We start from the raw sequence: 17,596 nt of genomic DNA, 5'->3' as shown, positions 1-17,596 counted from the left end.
GACCCAGAAGAAAGTAGAAATGAGCTGAATGAAAGATTAAATACTTTCTCCCAAGACTGGGAACAAGGTAAAGTTGTACACATTTATTACTTCTATTAAATGCTGTGCGCAAGTGTCCAGCCTGTGTGTAAGGCAAGAAAAATAAAGACATCCACATCAAAAAAGTAAGAAGCAAAACTTGGTTTACTCACACACATAATCCTCACTCTAAAAAATCCTATGTAGGAATCATCCAAAAACCAAAATTATCAAGTGTAAAAAATGTGTTTAGCATGGTCACAAGATATAAAATAAGCAAAAACTCAACAATATTTCTATATATGATCAATGAATACTCTGAATATACAATTTTATTTACAATAGCATGCAAGAGAATAAAATACTTAAAAACTTAACGATGTGTGAAATTCACATATTGCAAACTATAAAACACTACTAAGCGAAATTAAAGAAGACCTGAACAGTGGGGTGTGGCAGGACACACGTGTGGTCCTAGCACTACGGGAGGAACCAACATTTAAGTCCTCTGGGTTCCATCTCCAATGCCTTCTCTCTCCATACACAAAAGATAACTAATGGACAGATACATAATAGATATGAATTTACAATAATATTGTCAAGATGTTTATTCTACCTAACTGATCAACACAATCTGTAGAAAACTTACCCAGGCATTTTTAAAGAAAACTGACAAGCTGATTCAAAAATTTATATGAAAATGCCAAGGAGAAAGAAATGGTCAAAACAATTTTGAAAAAGAAAAATCTTTCCTTAAATTTGAAAATCTCTGGTTTTGTTCCTTTCCAATTTATTCTACACATTTCTCCAAACTACAAACCTGACTCTGTTAATACTTCTCTGCTAAAACTGTGTCAGATTTCTTTCATGATAATGTTCAGTATTCTATAGCCTTCTTATAGTTCCTTTTTCAGTTGAGAATGGCCTACTGAAATTTTCAAATAAAATTTCTCCATTGTCTATTTTTCTTTTCATTTCTACCACTAGATGTGTGTAAACTGCATGTTTACATTTATAATTGCTGTATCTTCTTGATGTATTAAAATGTCACCAGTGATACCTTTAATCTATTTTATGTAATAATATAGCTACTCCACCTCTCTTACGTTATTTGCATGATGTACTTTTCCCCATCCTTTTACTTTTGTAACTATTCATTCCTTTGAATCTAAGGTGATTCTTTTGTATGAAAAATATTAGTTTGTCTTTTGAGAAGTGTATGTAGTCCCTGCATATTTAACATACTTACTGATATGGCTGGTTTTATGTCTGTCATTTTGCTTTGTGTGTGTGTGTGTGTGTGTGTGTGTGTGTGCAGATGTGTGTGTGGTTTTTTGAGGCAGGATCTCACAATATAGCTTGGGCCAACCTTGAACTGTCTGTGTACTTTTGGCTGACCTCAAACTCATTCTCCTCTTGCCTTAGTGTTTGTTTGACTCAGTTGTTTCTGTTCTTTGCCCTTGTTTTAACTGTGTTCTTAGTATAATGAGTGACTTCTAATTATGTTCTGGACATTTTGGGTGTTAAGTTATGACACTAGGCATGGTATTTATTGTTTTCAGCAAGTGACCACCCTATTTAGGTGTAATGTTAGCAGAAAATGCCACCCCCCAGCCAGTATACTTCAGTTTCTTAGTTTCCCAGGTAATAGTTCCTGTTGCAGTTTCAGTTGTTTCTGTCTCCTAGAAATGGCTGGTCAGTGTGATACATAGCTGGTTACTATGATGCATATTGTAAGAACCAGTCAAAGACAGCCAAATACTCTTGCCTTTGTACTTCCAGAGATGAGGACCTGACTTTTTGAGGAATAATTAATTCCTAGTCACTGCCTGTTGAGTGTTAAATAAATCTGCATCCAAATCCTGGGTGTCATTTTAGTGTTTCTGTTTGCTGTAGCATTATGTGGCTCTAGATTGGGATAAATGTTCAACATCCTACCGGGACCTGCAACTACTATCTCAGCGAAAGTGGAGCACTGGTTCACACCCCTTCTATACACACTGATAGAGTAAATGATCAGCTCCCCACTAGGCCCCACAAAATCCCTGATGGGACAGGGATGGGGAGACAATAAACCTTAGTTCCAAATGCCTTCTTTCTTAGGGTAGAGCCTCATTTCCCCACTGGACCTCTGTGACTCAGTTTTACTCTACTTTTTCTTGTGAGGTGCAAATGAAATTTTACATCAACCTGCCTTTGGAGGTGACAAATTGTCTCAGCCTGTTTATTGTGTCCATCCTTGCATTATATACCAATTCCCCATATGTATTTATCTGCTTTCCCATTGCCGGGACAAAATACCTGACCCAATTTAAAAAAGGAAAGGTTTATTTGGCTCTCGATTTCAGAGGTTTGAGACTGTGGTGTGCTGGCTCCAAAGTGAAATATCACTTCACAGTACGTATTTGGGAAGGAAAACCTAGGGGAACAATACAGCAAGAGATATGCTCTTTGAAGGCAATACCCCTGGTGACCCATCTCTTCCAATCCTACCCTTGCCTCCTGATGCACATTCAGTTATGAATATCGGTAGATTAATCCATTAATGAGTATATTAATCCATGATCCAATCATCCCAACTCAATTTTAGTAGTAATAGGATAATGTGATACAATCTCAAGATTTAGGAAAGTGAAAATTGGAGAAGTCTTAACCTCTCTTATGTTGAATCAGTCATCATGAATTTTTTTTTTTTTTTTTTTCTCAGTACCAAGGATTGAACTCAGGACCTTGTGCTTGTCAGGCAGGCGCTTGTGCCACTGAGCTATATCCCTGGCATCATGAATTGTTTATGTCCATCAGAAGTGGTTTTTTTTTTTTTTTGAGACAGGATCTTGCTATGTAGCTCAGGCTGGACTTGAACTCACGTACATAGCCCAGGTGGGCCTCGAACTCATGGCACTCCTCCTGCCTCAGCCTACCTAGTGCTGCGATTACAAGTGTGCACCACCATGCCCAGCTAAAGTTTTTCACTTGATTAAACTATATACTATGATTTAAGAAATGCAAAAGTATTGGTGAAAGAATGTTTTTAGTAGGCAAAATAGTTATTTTGAAGAAGTTTATGTGTTTCTAAGAAATAAAGGAGATGATATATATAGTAATTGTAAGTATTTTTATTTAAAATTTTCTTTCAAAATTCAGAGATGTTAACTGGGTCTCTCTAAAAACCAAAAGAGATCAAAAAGAACAAGAGTTGGATCAAGTTGCGTGATACAACCCAACTCATGCATCCTCTGATAGGTTTAGAAGTAGTTTGAAACCTCAACCAAATATTTTTTGACCAAAGTGTTTTTATTAATGTTTATTATTCCTTTAGAGGTTTAATTTTACTCAAATTTGCCAACATAGTGTCAGTATATGATAATTCCCATAACTTTTAAAGTTTAATTTTTAAAACTGAGATAGAGATTTGTTATGGGCACATTTGCAGTATTTAGGTTGGAAAAAGAATGAACCCCATTGGTTTCACTTTGAATTGTTTGGTTCTTTTTTTTGTTTTTGTTTTTTCTGGTACCGGGAATCGAACTCACGACCGTGCGCTTGCCAGGCAGGCGCTGTGCCAGTGAGCTAAATCCCCAGCCCCTTGCTTTGAATTGTTAATGTTACTTAGTAAAATGAGATTCTATTTCAATATTTTTGTGTAAGTGAATGTGAACTGTGAATTAGACAGATGGTCCTTTACCCCATTAGTCTTGATTATTTTGATGAAAGCTAATGTGAATGATAAACTTTAAGTAGTAAAATAGGAAAGAGGAAAAGGGACAGAAAATGTGCATATTGCCACTGAAAAGTTTATCTGTTCTTAGACTGTAGGAAATATATTTATTTAAACATGTAGGGGCTGGGGATTTAGCTCAGCGGCAAAAGCGCCTGCCTGGCAAGTGCAAGGTCGTGAGTTCGGTTCCCGGTATCGGAGAAAAACCAAAAAATAAAAAATAAATAAACATGTACTCCAGAACAGCACTTCACATTATTACCCTAACTTGATTAGAGTACAATGGGATATTATCAGCTTCTGCCTTATTAAGACATCTAGCTACAGAAAATATCAAAGCATAATTTTATTTTATAAATTCAATTTAACATAATTTGAAAACCCCCGATTATAAATCAAGTAATTCTTTGTATTATTCATGTGGAGTCACATTTGAAATAAGTACTAGCAGTTGACATAACCTGGACTATTCTGAGGAACTGTGAAGTAGAACACGTAAGTACACATCTCCCTATCTTCTGCTCACTTTTTTCCTTCAGTATACTTTCTCCAGGAGCTTATAAAATACACTCCCTTTATTTCTAAAAATGAAAAATTTCATGAATTGATTGACATTGTTACTGAGGATTTAAAGTATTTTCTCAGGCGTGTAACTGTTTGAATATGTTGTGGAGTATAAATACTGTTCATGGCAGATTCTTGTGTGTTTGTGATGGGAAGGCAAATTAAGAGGTAGAGAGCAAAGTATTTAGCCTGTTCTTCTTCCTCCGAGGCTGGACATTATGGGGGGGCTATATTAGGGAGCTACTCAAGTTCTGTTGAAAACAGTACTGTAAACTGTTGTAAAGACAGATACCTCAAACTTCTAGTAATTAAAGAAAAATAAGACACATTTTCAGAACACCTCATTTGCGTTCATTTAGTGCTTGAAATTTCGGTTTATATTGATTGTAATAGTGTCATTTTCTTCTTGTACACTAAGTAAATTCGTGTAAGTTTAAACATGCTCCATCACTTTCAATCTCCCCCCATTTTAAATTTATACATAAGGATCCCTGCTTTATAACTATGTGCTTAATGATGAATATTACGTTTTTGTTTTCTTCTAGGCTGTATTCATCACCAAAGAAAAAACTTACACCAATGCAGAAATCGGTTAGTCCATTAGTTTGGTGCAGGCAAGTTTTGGATTACCCAAGTCCTGATGTTGAATGTGCTAAAAAATCTCTTATCCACAAACTTGATCAAACTATGTCAGGTATGTCTATACTTCCACTTGCAAATTTATCTCTTTGCTTTCATTAGTCAAAACAAAACAAAAACTTAAATATTGAGTGATAAATTCTTAGGAAGACAATTCCTTGCTTGATAGCATTTTTCAAATTTCATTATGCATAGCCTCATGAGGGCTCTTCTATCATTTGCTTAATAGATTTTTAAAAAAAATCTAATTTTTAAAGTCTCATCCTAAAGGATAATACCCATGAAATTATGAGTTTTATGTGATTTTTTTTCTATTTGTTTATTTATTTTGTTGTGGTACCAGGAATTGAACTCAAGACCTTGCACTTGCCAGGCAGGTGCTTCTACCACTGTCTTGCTACATAGTGCAGACTGGCCTTGAACTGGATTATATAAACCAGGTTAGCCTTAAATTCACAGTAATCCTCCTGCCTCAGCTTCCCAAGTGCTGGGATTACAGGTGTACTCCACCAGGCCTGGCTAAGAATTGCTTTTTAAAGATGTTGCTGTTTTCTGAAATACTCAGGTAGTAAACAGTTGATACATGAACAGTGTGGAGATTCCTCCAGATACTAAAAATAGAAATACCACTTGACCCAGCTATTTCCCCTTCTAGGTATCTTCTCAAAATAATTAATCATCATATTACAGGGATACCCGCATACCCTTGTTTATAGCAGCACAATTTGTAATGGCTAAATCTTCTAACAGATGAAAGAATAAAGGACGTGTGGTATTTATACACAGTAGAGTACTACTGTGCCATTAAAAAGATAAACTAGAAGCATTTGTAGGAAAATGGTTGCAACTTGGGACCATAATACAGTATTAAGTAAAATAAGTCAGAAACACAAGCTTAAATATCATAGTTTCTCTATATAAGCAACTGAAAAAAAAATTTAGAGAGCAAAATAGAAGATAGATACATAAGAAGCAGGGAGATCTTTTTCATATGGATGAAGGTCAAGTGATGGAAGGATGGGAGGGGAGAAAAAGGTGGAAAAAATAGGGGGAAAAATGATGCAAATAGAACTTTTGCAAATGGGAAGGGGACCAGCAGTTGGAGGGACCAGGGAGGGGTATGAGAAAAAAAAGAATTAAGTTGTATTATGTACATAAACCAACTCCCCATGATAAAGAGGATCATGGGGGCTGGGGATTTAGCTCAGCGGCACAGCGCCTGTCTGGCAAGCGCAAGGTTGTGAGTTAGATTCCTGGTACTGGAAAACAAACAAACAAACAAACAAAAAAAAGATGGTCATGTACTGCAAACACGTACTAATAAAAAAATTTTAATTAAAATGCTTTAATTATAAAAAAGTTGATAGGTTTAGTAATCTTGAAAACTTTTGTTTTTCTTTCTCTGTTCTTTCATTTTGTATTTACTTAGCAGCCATATACTTTAAATTGCTTATTTTAGCTTTATTGTAAAAAGTTTGTGCTCTTTAGTTAGAATTTAAATAGAAAGCCAGGTCTGCTTTTGTATGTAAGTTATTTTGAATGAATCTGTTTTAATACTGAAGTTATACATTTTCTTTCTGTAAAGAAGGCCTTTTAAAAACAGCAACACGTTATATAATTTTCAAAAAATTAATATTTCTGGGAATAGTTTTCCAGTACTTTGAGTATCTTGCCTTGGAAATAATATAATTTACAATTTAACTAGCACTTACCATCACCAAACTGTGACTGTTAAGAACTTCCGAGGTTCTCAGTTTTGAGAATATACTAGACTAAAAATCTCTTCCTTTCTGAACTTCTAGTCTGATCAGAGGAGTCAGGTAATAAATAATTAAAACAGAAAACAGAGGTTGGCAAACTTCTTTGAAAATAGCCAGTTTAAATTTTGTGGGCCAGTGGCCATAAAGAGTACATAAATAAATGGGCATGGCTGTAAGTAAAATTTTATTTACATTAACAGTTGGTAACTTGGATTTGGCCTGCAGGCTACCATTCACCAACCCCTGATTTGAAACAGCCTAAAGAATAGTAATTATTAACAGTTAGTAACCTGTTCTTGAGGGAAAAAGTAAAGCTGTTATACTTCAAAAAAGCAAGTTTTTTTTTGCTTTATTATGACAAGAGTATTAAAGATCTTAGGAGTATAAGTGAACCAAAACTAGGTGTAATCAAGTACTAGATCTGTTTAACAATGCTTAAATTGTATAGATATATGCAGAGAACAACCATTACACCCATAAATACATACATTTAAAAATTTTATGGGAGAAAATAACTTGGCTGTTGAATGTTTGAACTTGTAGACCTAAAGCAGTCTTTTTCCAAGGGTACCACCTTTTAAGTATATTTTTGATAAGGTAAAGCTGCTTGGGAACTTAGGTGTTGTGTCCTAGAACAATTATACCCTGCCATACTTACCTTCTCTGTAGTACACTTATTCCTAAACTTTTCATGTTTTTATTACAGTGCATTATCTTTTTTATCCTCTCTTATCCAATCTGCAATTTTCTCTCCTCCTTGAATGTACTTCTAATTCTTCCCATCTTTCTTGCTTTTTTGTTATTTGGTTGCTGAATGTGGAACCCTGGTTAAGTGCTTTCTAGTGAGCTGTAACCCTGTTCCCCACCTTTTTTTTTTTTTTTTTTTGTAATAAAATTTATGAAGTATTTTTTGTTTTCACCATTTTTAAATGTACAGTTGAGTGGCAGTAGTGCATTTGCATTGCTAGGCTGCTGTCACTGTTGTTTATCTGGACAGAGCTTTTATCCTATATATACTGAAATTTTATACTCGTGTTAAATAATAATTTCCCACTCCCCTGTCAACCTTCTAACAGTCTTGTCCATTTAGGCTGTACCCATCTTTCGCTTCATACCTCTGTCTCACTTAATCTACTTCTGTGGTGCCCAGAATCATCTATATTCAAATTAATCTCATATAGTAATTCATATATTCAATTAATTTTTATTGAGAGCCTGTTATGTATCAGGCTTTGAGAGAAGGATGGGGGATACATGATGAAGAAAAACAAACACAACACTATACCTGTAGTACTGAAGTGTATTATCTAGCTGGAGAAACTAAAAAATAATCTATAATTTTTTTTTGTTGTTGTTGTTGTGAGACAGAGTCTCAGTATGCAGTTCAGGCTTGTCTTGAAATCACTACCAGGCTGCCCCAAACTTGCAGCAGTTCTCCTGCCTCAGCCTCCTAAGTGCTGGGATTAGAGCTGTGCATCACCATGCCTGGCAGTCTTTATAATTCATGATATGTAATGAAAGAATGGTATATAGTGTGCTTTGAGCTCTGAGTAATAGGAATTTTCCCTTTGGAAGTGGGGATTGACCTGATCCCTAAAGATTCAGATAACCTTAAGGTAGAAGGAGGAAGTAGAAGTTGAGCATTTGAGGTATAGAGAACAGCATGTGCCAAGGCTGTCTGTGGAAGAGAACATAGTATGTGTGAGGACCTGGAACAAACTGGAGTGGCTGAAGAAAAGAAGAGAGAGTTGTGACATAGGGTCAGAAAGATTTGTAGGTGCAAGATTCTTATACAGGCATGCTTTATTAAATATTTTGGACTTCATTATAAGAGTGTAGAGAAAATATGAAAGTGTTATGCTGGAGTGCCTGGTGTGGTGGTGCATGCCTGTAATCCTAGCACTCAGGTGGCTGAGGTAGGAGGATCGCCTAAGTTCGAGGCCAGCCTGGACTATATCGTGAGATCCTGTCTCCAAAAAAGAAGGAGAAGGAGAGGGAGGGAGGGAAGAGGGAGGTGAGAGGAGGAAGAAGGAAGGAGAAGGAGAAGAAGAGTGTATTGTGTAAGAGTATGGTATGATAGTGGGAAGGCATGATTGGATTTGTATTTTGGAAAGTTCATGGTAGCATGGTAGTTGTATGGAGCGCAGTTGGAGAGGTCGAGATGTAGGATGATTTGCAGGGGAGTTGATCGTGATAGCCAGGCTGTGTGTGTTAGGAAAAAACAAATGAGTTTCCTCTACTGTCATGCCACCACAGTCTCAATAGATGGGAATCTCTCTCCATCAGCTAGCAGCAGTCAGGTCTACAGCAGGCCTCAGCTGGGCTTCCTCTGATTCAATTCAGTTCAGTTTAATTTGACATTATCTACTAGAAACAGCATCAAATCCCATGGATTTCATTTGCCCCAGTCCCCAGTCCTCAGGTACCCATCTCAAGTCCCAGGTCATTCTCTGAGTTTCTAACTGATCAGCTGTAATCAGGTTCCGAAGACTCCTTGGTTTCAGGTAATTTGCTAGAGTAGGTCATGGAACTCAGGGAAATCTTTAGGCTTACCAGTTTATGGTGAAAGATACTGAAAAGATATAGATGAAGAGATGCATAGGGGGAGCTTATAGCCCCTTCCCATACTCTGCAGGCCTAATACCCTCTGGGACCCTCCACATGTTCAGCTCTTTGGAAACTTTCTGAACTTCCTCTTTGGTATTTTTATGGAGACTTCATTGCATTGGCATGATTGAAGCATGGACAAGCATACTCAAGTGTGATTGGGCAAAAAAGTATGATGTAATGTCTGTAGAAAGGCAGGGGAAGATTAGAGTTTCTGTGACCTGCCTTAAGGAAGAAAAATTCTGATTTCTCTGGCCTATGTTGGACACAAAGTTACAAGCCAGGAATAATGCATGGAAACCAAAAAATATGTAGTATCACAGAGGGAAAGGTACTTGATGAGATGAAAAGATACAGTAATAAAAACAGAGGAATCAGATCCAAAGAAATGAAGAAGAAAGTATTAACTTCTGAGTTTCTGAGTTTCCAATTTTGTGAGACAGAGATGAATGTTGTTATTCTAAGAGGAAACCACTAGAACAGAATTGAATTTTAGCGGAAAGATCATAAGTTGAATTTGGTATGTGAATTCTGGGATACATTTGTCATACCCACAGGGAGGTAGTATACATGGGACAGAAGTTCGGAGGAAAACTTAGGACTAGAAATGGAAATAACAGGGAGTCTTTGGCATATTAACGGTAAGTGATATCATGTATATGTTTGAGAATTTGCGCAAACAGTATGACATAGAGTAAGAAGATGAAAGGGCCAAGGACTTGAAATATTAGGGATTGATAACCAAGTATAAGATAATAAGCTTCAGTGGAGATTGAGAATAAAGTGATATATGACAGCCTGCTCAGCTTATACCTGTAATCATGCTGCCTGCTGTATACTAAATATAACACCTGGTGTCATCTCTCATGGAGAATATGTATACAACCAAGTGATCCACTAAGTAGAAAACATGTGTTCCTTCCTCCTAAACCACTACTTTGCTAGTAGGCAAACCAGAAATTTTAATCATCTGATTTTATTTCTTTACTTTTTCCAGTTTTAAGCATTTGTTCTTTTTTCTTTTTTTCTCTTCTGATTTTCTAGTCACTGTATACTTCCGAGTATAGTGTGTTCACATTTTTACCCCTAAACTAATTGGATCACATTACTCTTCCTCAAAAGTCACTGCTTAGCTGCATCATTGTGACTAAATAGGTATTGGACTTCTAAACATAGTGTTTTAGGCCTTTAGTGACCTTGTCTGGGCTGGTTTTTCCTGTGTTGTCCCTTCCCTGTGCTTTACCACACTAGATTACTCACTCTTACTCCCAAGCAGGCTCTGCATTTTCAAGACACTGCTTTTGTTTATATTATAAACAGAAATGAGAGCAGTATGTACTTTCCTTAGTTTTAGGGGCCCTATTAAATTACTGTTCATCTTCTTAAGGCTATGCCAGTTCTGTCCCTCCTAGTATCCTTACCCAGTTTGTCAGTTGTAATGAATGCTTTCTATAACCCTTTGCACCTTTATGATAGTACTTGGCTGCAGTCCTCTTAAGTTCATGTCATGTTTGTCTATATTTTATATAGTAATTTTTGGCACATACCTATAATCCCAGGACTCTGGAGGCTGAGGCAGGAGGATTGCTGTGAGTTCGAGGCCAGCGTGAGCTACAAAGTGAGGTCAAGGCCAGCGTAAACTGCATAGAGAAACCTTGTCTCAAAAAAAAAAAGAGAAAAATTTAAAAGTTCCTATGCAGTGCTTTTACCTATGCTTGTAAATATTTAATAAGCTGTGGATATTAGTGTATAATTTCATTTGTTACCTAGCTCTACTATTGTACTTTTTATGTAATTTGATATGCATAGCACTTTTTTAAAAAATGGAAGTTGTGGGGGTTCTTTTTAAAAAGGGAATTGTTAAAAAGTTACCATTACTTAATTTTTTCAAAAATCCAAATTTTGGAAAGGCTTTTAAAAACTTATCATTTCTAACTTATTTATAGAAGATATTTTTATGTTTGATTTATTTTTAAAGTTCAATCACAATTGATAGAATAGTTATTAAAGAATATATTTTCCAACAAGGTGAAAGTGAGTTAATTTAGTGGCAAACATTCTGTTGGGAATATTCTTCATATGTTAGTGTTATTTTTTTTTTTTTGGTGTGACTGCTGGTTTATTTGCATAACACAGTTTAACACAGTTTAAGGTAATGAAAATCACTTTGTTGGGATTATTAATATATGTTTTCCTTAGTAGTGTAAAATATTTCTTTAAACTGAGATAATGACTTAATGAAATTTTAAAGTGCTTTTCATTTTTATTTTTTATTTTTTGGTGGGTACCAGGAATCAAACTCAGTACCTCACTCTTGCCAGGCAGGCATTGTGCTGCTGAGCTACATCCCTAGCTTAATGAAATTTTAATAGGAAAACTTTTGAGATAAAATGTTAACTTTTCTTCAGTTATTAAATTTGATTTTTCTCCTTCTGATTAATGTAGCTCTCAAGAGGCAGAATTTGTACAGTAATCCTTTCAACTCTATGAGTTACACAAGTCCTTACAGTCCAAATGCCAGTAGCCCATATAGCAGTGGCTTCAATTCTCCATCTTCAACCCCAGTGCGACCTCCTGTAGTCAAACAGCTTATACTTCCTGGAAATTCAGGTAAGGAGAAAACAAAATGGAATTACTAAGAAATGGTGTTTAATTTACTTCCCTACTTCAAAAAATAACTTACTAGTAATTCAGGTTTACTTTATTTATGAAACTTTTAACTGGATAGAGCAGGGATGGCAAGCCTTTTAGAGCTTTCAGTGGTACAGACAACCTGCTGCAGCATGTGTGCCGTAGGTCCCCACAACTGGGATAGATAATCAAGGAGCCACATTGCACCAGGTGGTATAGTAGGCACAAAGAATTTAAAGATACGTTAGTGGGTTATATCTGTAAGGTTTTCTTTAGTACTTTGAGCCTTTTCAATCCTATTTAATGAAATGGTATCACAACCTTGATCCTTAATCAATGGATCCTTATTGAAGAGTGTGCAGTAATCCTTTCAACTCTATGCCGCAAAAGTTGTAAAAGCTACATTGCTAAAAACTTTTAAAAAGGGTTTTAACAAACTTTGATATTACAGTTAAGAAATAGTATAAGGTTATATGTTAATGTGCCAAAAGAGATATGGGTACTTTAAGTGATGTGATTGCCCCAAACTGAGTAAAGTATGTTCTGCTCTGTTTCTGTGACTGACATGTCCTAAGTAGATGACTGTTCTTCATGACTCACCCACTCAGTTACTTATATTGCTACTATTGTTATGATTTATTTATACAGCTTCTTTAAAAGTTAAGGTGGTGTTAAATACTTGGACTTTTTTTTTTTTTTTAACCTAAGTCAAAAGCCTGAGGCCTGGTTACATAGTTCAGTGACTGTGCCTGAACAGCAGGCACAAGGTCCTGAGTTCGATTCCCGGTACCCTCCCCTCCCCGCAATCTTGTGTGTTCCCTAAGGTTCCTTGGTTTAATAGCTTTATTGACCTTGCTCATTGTTAGTATATAGGTTTTTATTTACTACGTATTTTATCTATAACAGTATCATATTAAAAAGTTTACTGTATAATACTTACTTAAAATGAATTTGATTCAGGTACTCCATGAGCATAACTTTTCAGTGCCTTTCCTATCATGTGCTCTTCTTTCACTGATAGTATAACTGTTAATTATTCTGTGTTCTTCTTGCTCTCCTTACCTGCCTAAAATTCTGGGAAATAAATGTTTCAGATAAATCTATGTTAGAAATATTAGTGGCAGTGTTGGGATTTTATGATTATTCTTTAGAAACAAGTTAAGACACTTTTACACATATGTGTTCTTTATTCTTCTGACCTGTTTTGTTTGTGCCTTTGTTTAAAAAGATAAAGTACTTTTTAAAATCTAGTCATTTTAATTTTTTTGTGTACTAAGCAAGCACTGTACCACTGAGCTACACTATCAACCTTTTTAAATAAAATTTATTTTGAGACAGGGTCTTGTTAAATTTCCCAGGCTAGCCTTTGAATTTGTGATCCTCCTGGCTCAGCCTCCAGAGTAACTGGAATCTCAGGCGTGCTGCACCACACCTAGCTTACCTATCTCTTGTACTTCACTATTAAAAGCCAGAACTCCTTGGTCTCCATTACTAATCTGGCAAAAGAATTTTGTAAGTGTAACATGTAGAAAAATTAGCCAAGTTATTTTGTTTTGTTTATTTGTTCTTCAGTGTCTAAGGGATCTAATTTTTCTCATATTAGTTTTGTTGTTTAGGAAAAGTAAATATTTTTATTCAGGGAAAGATGATGGTGCTTGCTAATGACTAAATTTGGGAGGAGAAAATACTACATAGATTCATCTACCTTGAGCTGGGGAGATAGCTCAGAGGCACAGTGCCTGCCTGGCAAGCACAAGGTTCTGAGTTCGATTCCTGGTATCCCCGCCAAAAATTCATCTACTTAGATTCATAGTTTCATAGACTATCTTCTAAAAGTTGAAATCCTCTAACACATATTTGAGTACTGACTATTCTCTAGGTACTATGTTAAAAGTTTGATTAATAGCCTAGGTAAATTACAGTTAAATGAAAAGGTGTTCTGTGTTTATGTTGCATATAAAGAAGTTCCTGGAACCCTCTTTTTCCTTTATGAGGTCAATTCCCAATTTCAGTGTTCGGGAATTTTATAAACATAATGGCAGAATTCTGATGAACTGAATCAATTATGTAGTCAGTTGTAAGAGATGTTTATTTAACTTTGATCTTACTAAAGTTTGAATTTTTTCTTTTTTTAGGTAACTTTAAAAGTTCATCAGACAGAAATCCTCCACTCAGTCCTCAATCCTCTATAGATAGCGAGTTAAGTGCTTCAGAATTAGATGAAGATTCAATTGGATCCAATTATAAGCTAAATGATGTAACTGATGTGCAGATTCTAGCCCGGATGCAAGAAGAAAGTAAGTTTTTCAGTTAGTAAAGGTTGAAAATTTTCACTACTGTGTATATTTGGTATATGTATTGAATATATCTTCAAGTATTGTAGGAGTAGTAATGTGTGAAAGGAGAAATGTTGAAATGAGCAATTCAGAGGCATATTGAAATGTTCTTGTTTGTTCATTTACCTGTTTTCAGAGTCCATTTCACATAGGACTGTTTTGCCTCATGAGAGACAAAGAAGACATTATTCTTAGCTTCTGTGGGTGTATCTGGACTCTGTGTGTCACTTTATATTAGCACTCACTAGTGTAGTTGTTACTCTGTCTTTAGTGTAAATCATGTTAGTTAACCTTTTTGTTACTGCTTTCCTAAAGAGTTTTTCTACTTCTTCATCTAGCCTTCCACCATGAAATTTTAATATCACAGTTAAACTCTTTAAATATTATGAATTAATATCTTAAGAGTTTTTTCATACTTTAAAACCCAGTTTTGTCTTCTTGGTGAAAAATCTCACTTCTCTTGCAAATATACAAATACAAAAACAGACTCTTATGAGAAGATTAGAATTGTGACATTAAATAAAGTGTGTGATGATGCTTTGCAGCATGGTTCTGGAAACTTTTTAGCACCATTTATCTCAGAGAATCCAATAAAAATGATTGCTTCTGTGATCCCTAAAAAATATACATAGGCACAAAATTTTTCATACTTTTTGGGGGGTTCATGAATACCCTGGCCTTCATTTGAATGTGAGATGGTGGTGGTGGTTTTTTTGTCTATGCATTTTATAAGATGCCATACACTATACTGTGAAAAAAAAATGTTTTAAAAGTGATCCTTTAACCTTTTCAGTGAAAAATTCTTGAAATACACATTTTAGTCTTGACAGTTGGCTGAGAGTAATGGAACATCACTAAAATTGGGTTCAAAAGTTCCCATTCTCTGTGTGCATAATAGATTCTTTCTTTCTTTAGTAAGCTTTATCATGCTGCAACATTTAAGACACTGCAGCATGTTTCTTACTCTGCTAATTCATTTCCTATTTAAAGGTAGCTTCCCCTGTACGGATAGGACTTAATGCTTTTGTAATTTCTTGTTACACCTGAAAATTGTTGATGTGGTCTCTCTTCTGTAATTCTATGGAACTTCACTGATTTAATATTCTGTGATGTTTCCAACTGGTCAGTTATTCATGGATATGAAAGGGAGGGCATAAAAAATGTTGTTTAGGTCTTTGTGGTAGAATAAATTTACTCATTTTTTCTTTCAACTCTTAATTTTTTAGATGTCAGGATTTTGTTAAACTATTTAACTTTCATCTTGTGTTTTGGTAAATCATAGAAATTTTAGCTGGGCGTGGTAGCGCATGCCTGTAATCCTGGCACTCGGGAGGCTGAGGCAGGAGGATCATTGTGAGTTCGAGGTCAGCCTGGGCTACAAAGTGAGTTCAAGACAAGCCTGAACTGCATAGTGAGACGCTGTCTCAAAAAGACAAAAAAAAAAAATTTAGCCTGTAGTTTATAATCCTTCCTAAGCCATCCAATTGCATGAATATTTATTTCTTGGTGAATTAAAGAGAGATGGTGCCAAAAATGTATGGGATTCTTCCTTGAAAATGACATACACCTCTCCTTTTTTCAGAGATGATTTTCTTTTTTATAGCATAATTCTTCCAGGATTTTTGCAACAATTACAAATATAGAATTACATACTTAGGCTCTTACCTGCTTAAGTTGCCTCATTTTTAAAATAAATGCAAAGCTCCACTAGGGATTATAATTTGCTTATTAGGATCTCCTTGTTTGCAAAGAGGCTACATTGGAATCTGGATTTCTTTTCTGAAGCAGTGCTGTTTTACAGGCCTGTTGTCTTTTATTAGATGACATGAGTGGAATATTTGCTAGAACTAGATACTAAGTAACTCTCAGTTACTACTGTGATTCCTAAACCTGAATGAAGTGCTAAGTGGACTCAAGAATTATTAGTGATTATTTTATTTTGTTTTTTTTTTTACAGGGCTGGGATTGAACCCAAGCCCTCATGCATGCCAGGCATGTACTCTACCAGTGAGCTATATCCCCCAGGAATTGATAGTTTTAAAGAGACCCAAGGGTGATTCTAGTCTGGTTTGTGGAACCTTGGTAATAACACTTTCTATGTATAAATATATGGCTTAAAGGCTTGAATATCACTATAATATCCTTCCTAGATTGTCAGTAGTTAGCAGGACTTGCTCTAAATGTAGATTGTGTTGTCGTTGTTGTTGTTACAGTTTTAATCCAAAGATTAAGTATCCAAGGAATTTATTTGTTCCCTGATATATTCTGTTCCTTTAATGTTAGTCTTAAATCTGATTTCAATTACACAAAATCTTGAAATTGTATAAAAGTTTATAGATTTTTGTTCAGGTTTAAAATAACCTTCAAATCTGATTTCTGCATCCTTATGTGAGAGAATATTTAAAAGTAGAAGTAAAGTTTTCCTTTATACGTTATACCCTACTTGAATTTCTCAATGGTAAACTTTACTTTTAAATTTTAAAAATATTTATAGATTTAAAAATATAGAGAAATAAAATAACATACTCATTGTTTTCAGGTCTTCGGCAAGAATATGCAGCTACCACATCTCGGCGCAGTTCCGGTTCGTCTTGCAATTCTACAAGGCGGGGTACATTTAGTGACCAGGAACTTGATGCACAAAGTTTAGATGATGAAGATGACAATATGCATCACGCAGTATACCCTGCTGTTAACAGGTTTTCACCATCACCACGCAGTTCACCTCGACCATCACCTAAGCAGTCACCCAGAAATTCACCTCGTTCACGATCGCCAGCTCGGGGAATAGAATATAGTAGAGTGTCCCCACAGCCTATGATTAGCCGCTTACAGCAACCTCGCCTTTCACTTCAAGGTCATCCCACAGATTTACAGACAAGCAATGTTAAAAATGAAGGTAAAACATAGGAAATTTTACAGTGAGAATATTTTTGGAAAAAATTAACCTTCATATTTCAGTGTGAAAGGAAGAGAGTTTTGCCAAGGTTTTGTATATCAGATAATAGTCAAGTTTACCATTTTATTCATAGGTTATCAATGCAAAAATAAAGGAGTAAGTGAATTTAATTTTACTTGCTTAGGTTACTTTTGCTTTAATTTACTCATGTAGCAACTTTTACTTATATTTAATATATAGTTTGTAGTTGTCTTTTAAGGATTTTCTTACTCTACCTATTAACTCTGGGTTGATTTTTTTTTAATAAGTACTTCCTGTTTTTCTTTTATAATATTTAGAATGTTTAATTTTGTTTTTGAATTCTATTTTCATTCTTTCTCTGCCTGAAAAAATGATTAGATTTTTTTTAAATTAAAATTCTGTT

General features: G+C 35.3%; 1 protein-coding gene across 4 annotated transcripts in view; it reads left to right on the top strand.

Annotated features, from left to right (window-relative positions):
* Slain2 (SLAIN motif family, member 2) overlaps window positions 1-17,596 on the top strand; it is a 97,236-nt gene that overhangs the window by 46,940 nt on the left and 32,700 nt on the right. For 3 of the 4 annotated variants that reach the window (XM_005391878.2, XM_005391877.2, XM_013518102.1), the window contains exons 2-5: window positions 4,846-4,994; window positions 11,752-11,916; window positions 14,073-14,234; window positions 16,813-17,172. In XM_005391878.2, coding sequence (XP_005391935.1) covers window positions 4,846-4,994; window positions 11,752-11,916; window positions 14,073-14,234; window positions 16,813-17,172 — 836 coding nt within the window. The remainder of the gene's footprint in view (window positions 1-4,845; window positions 4,995-11,751; window positions 11,917-14,072; window positions 14,235-16,812; window positions 17,173-17,596) is intronic. The other variant, XM_013518103.1, reaches the window with a different exon arrangement.

Source organism: Chinchilla lanigera, unplaced genomic scaffold (genome assembly GCF_000276665.1).
Source record: "Chinchilla lanigera isolate Chin_1 unplaced genomic scaffold, ChiLan1.0 scaffold00042, whole genome shotgun sequence".
Taxonomy (NCBI): domain Eukaryota; kingdom Metazoa; phylum Chordata; class Mammalia; order Rodentia; family Chinchillidae; genus Chinchilla; species Chinchilla lanigera.
The sequence above is the reverse complement of the archived record's forward strand: the minus strand, read 5'-3'. Positions and strand labels throughout refer to the sequence as shown.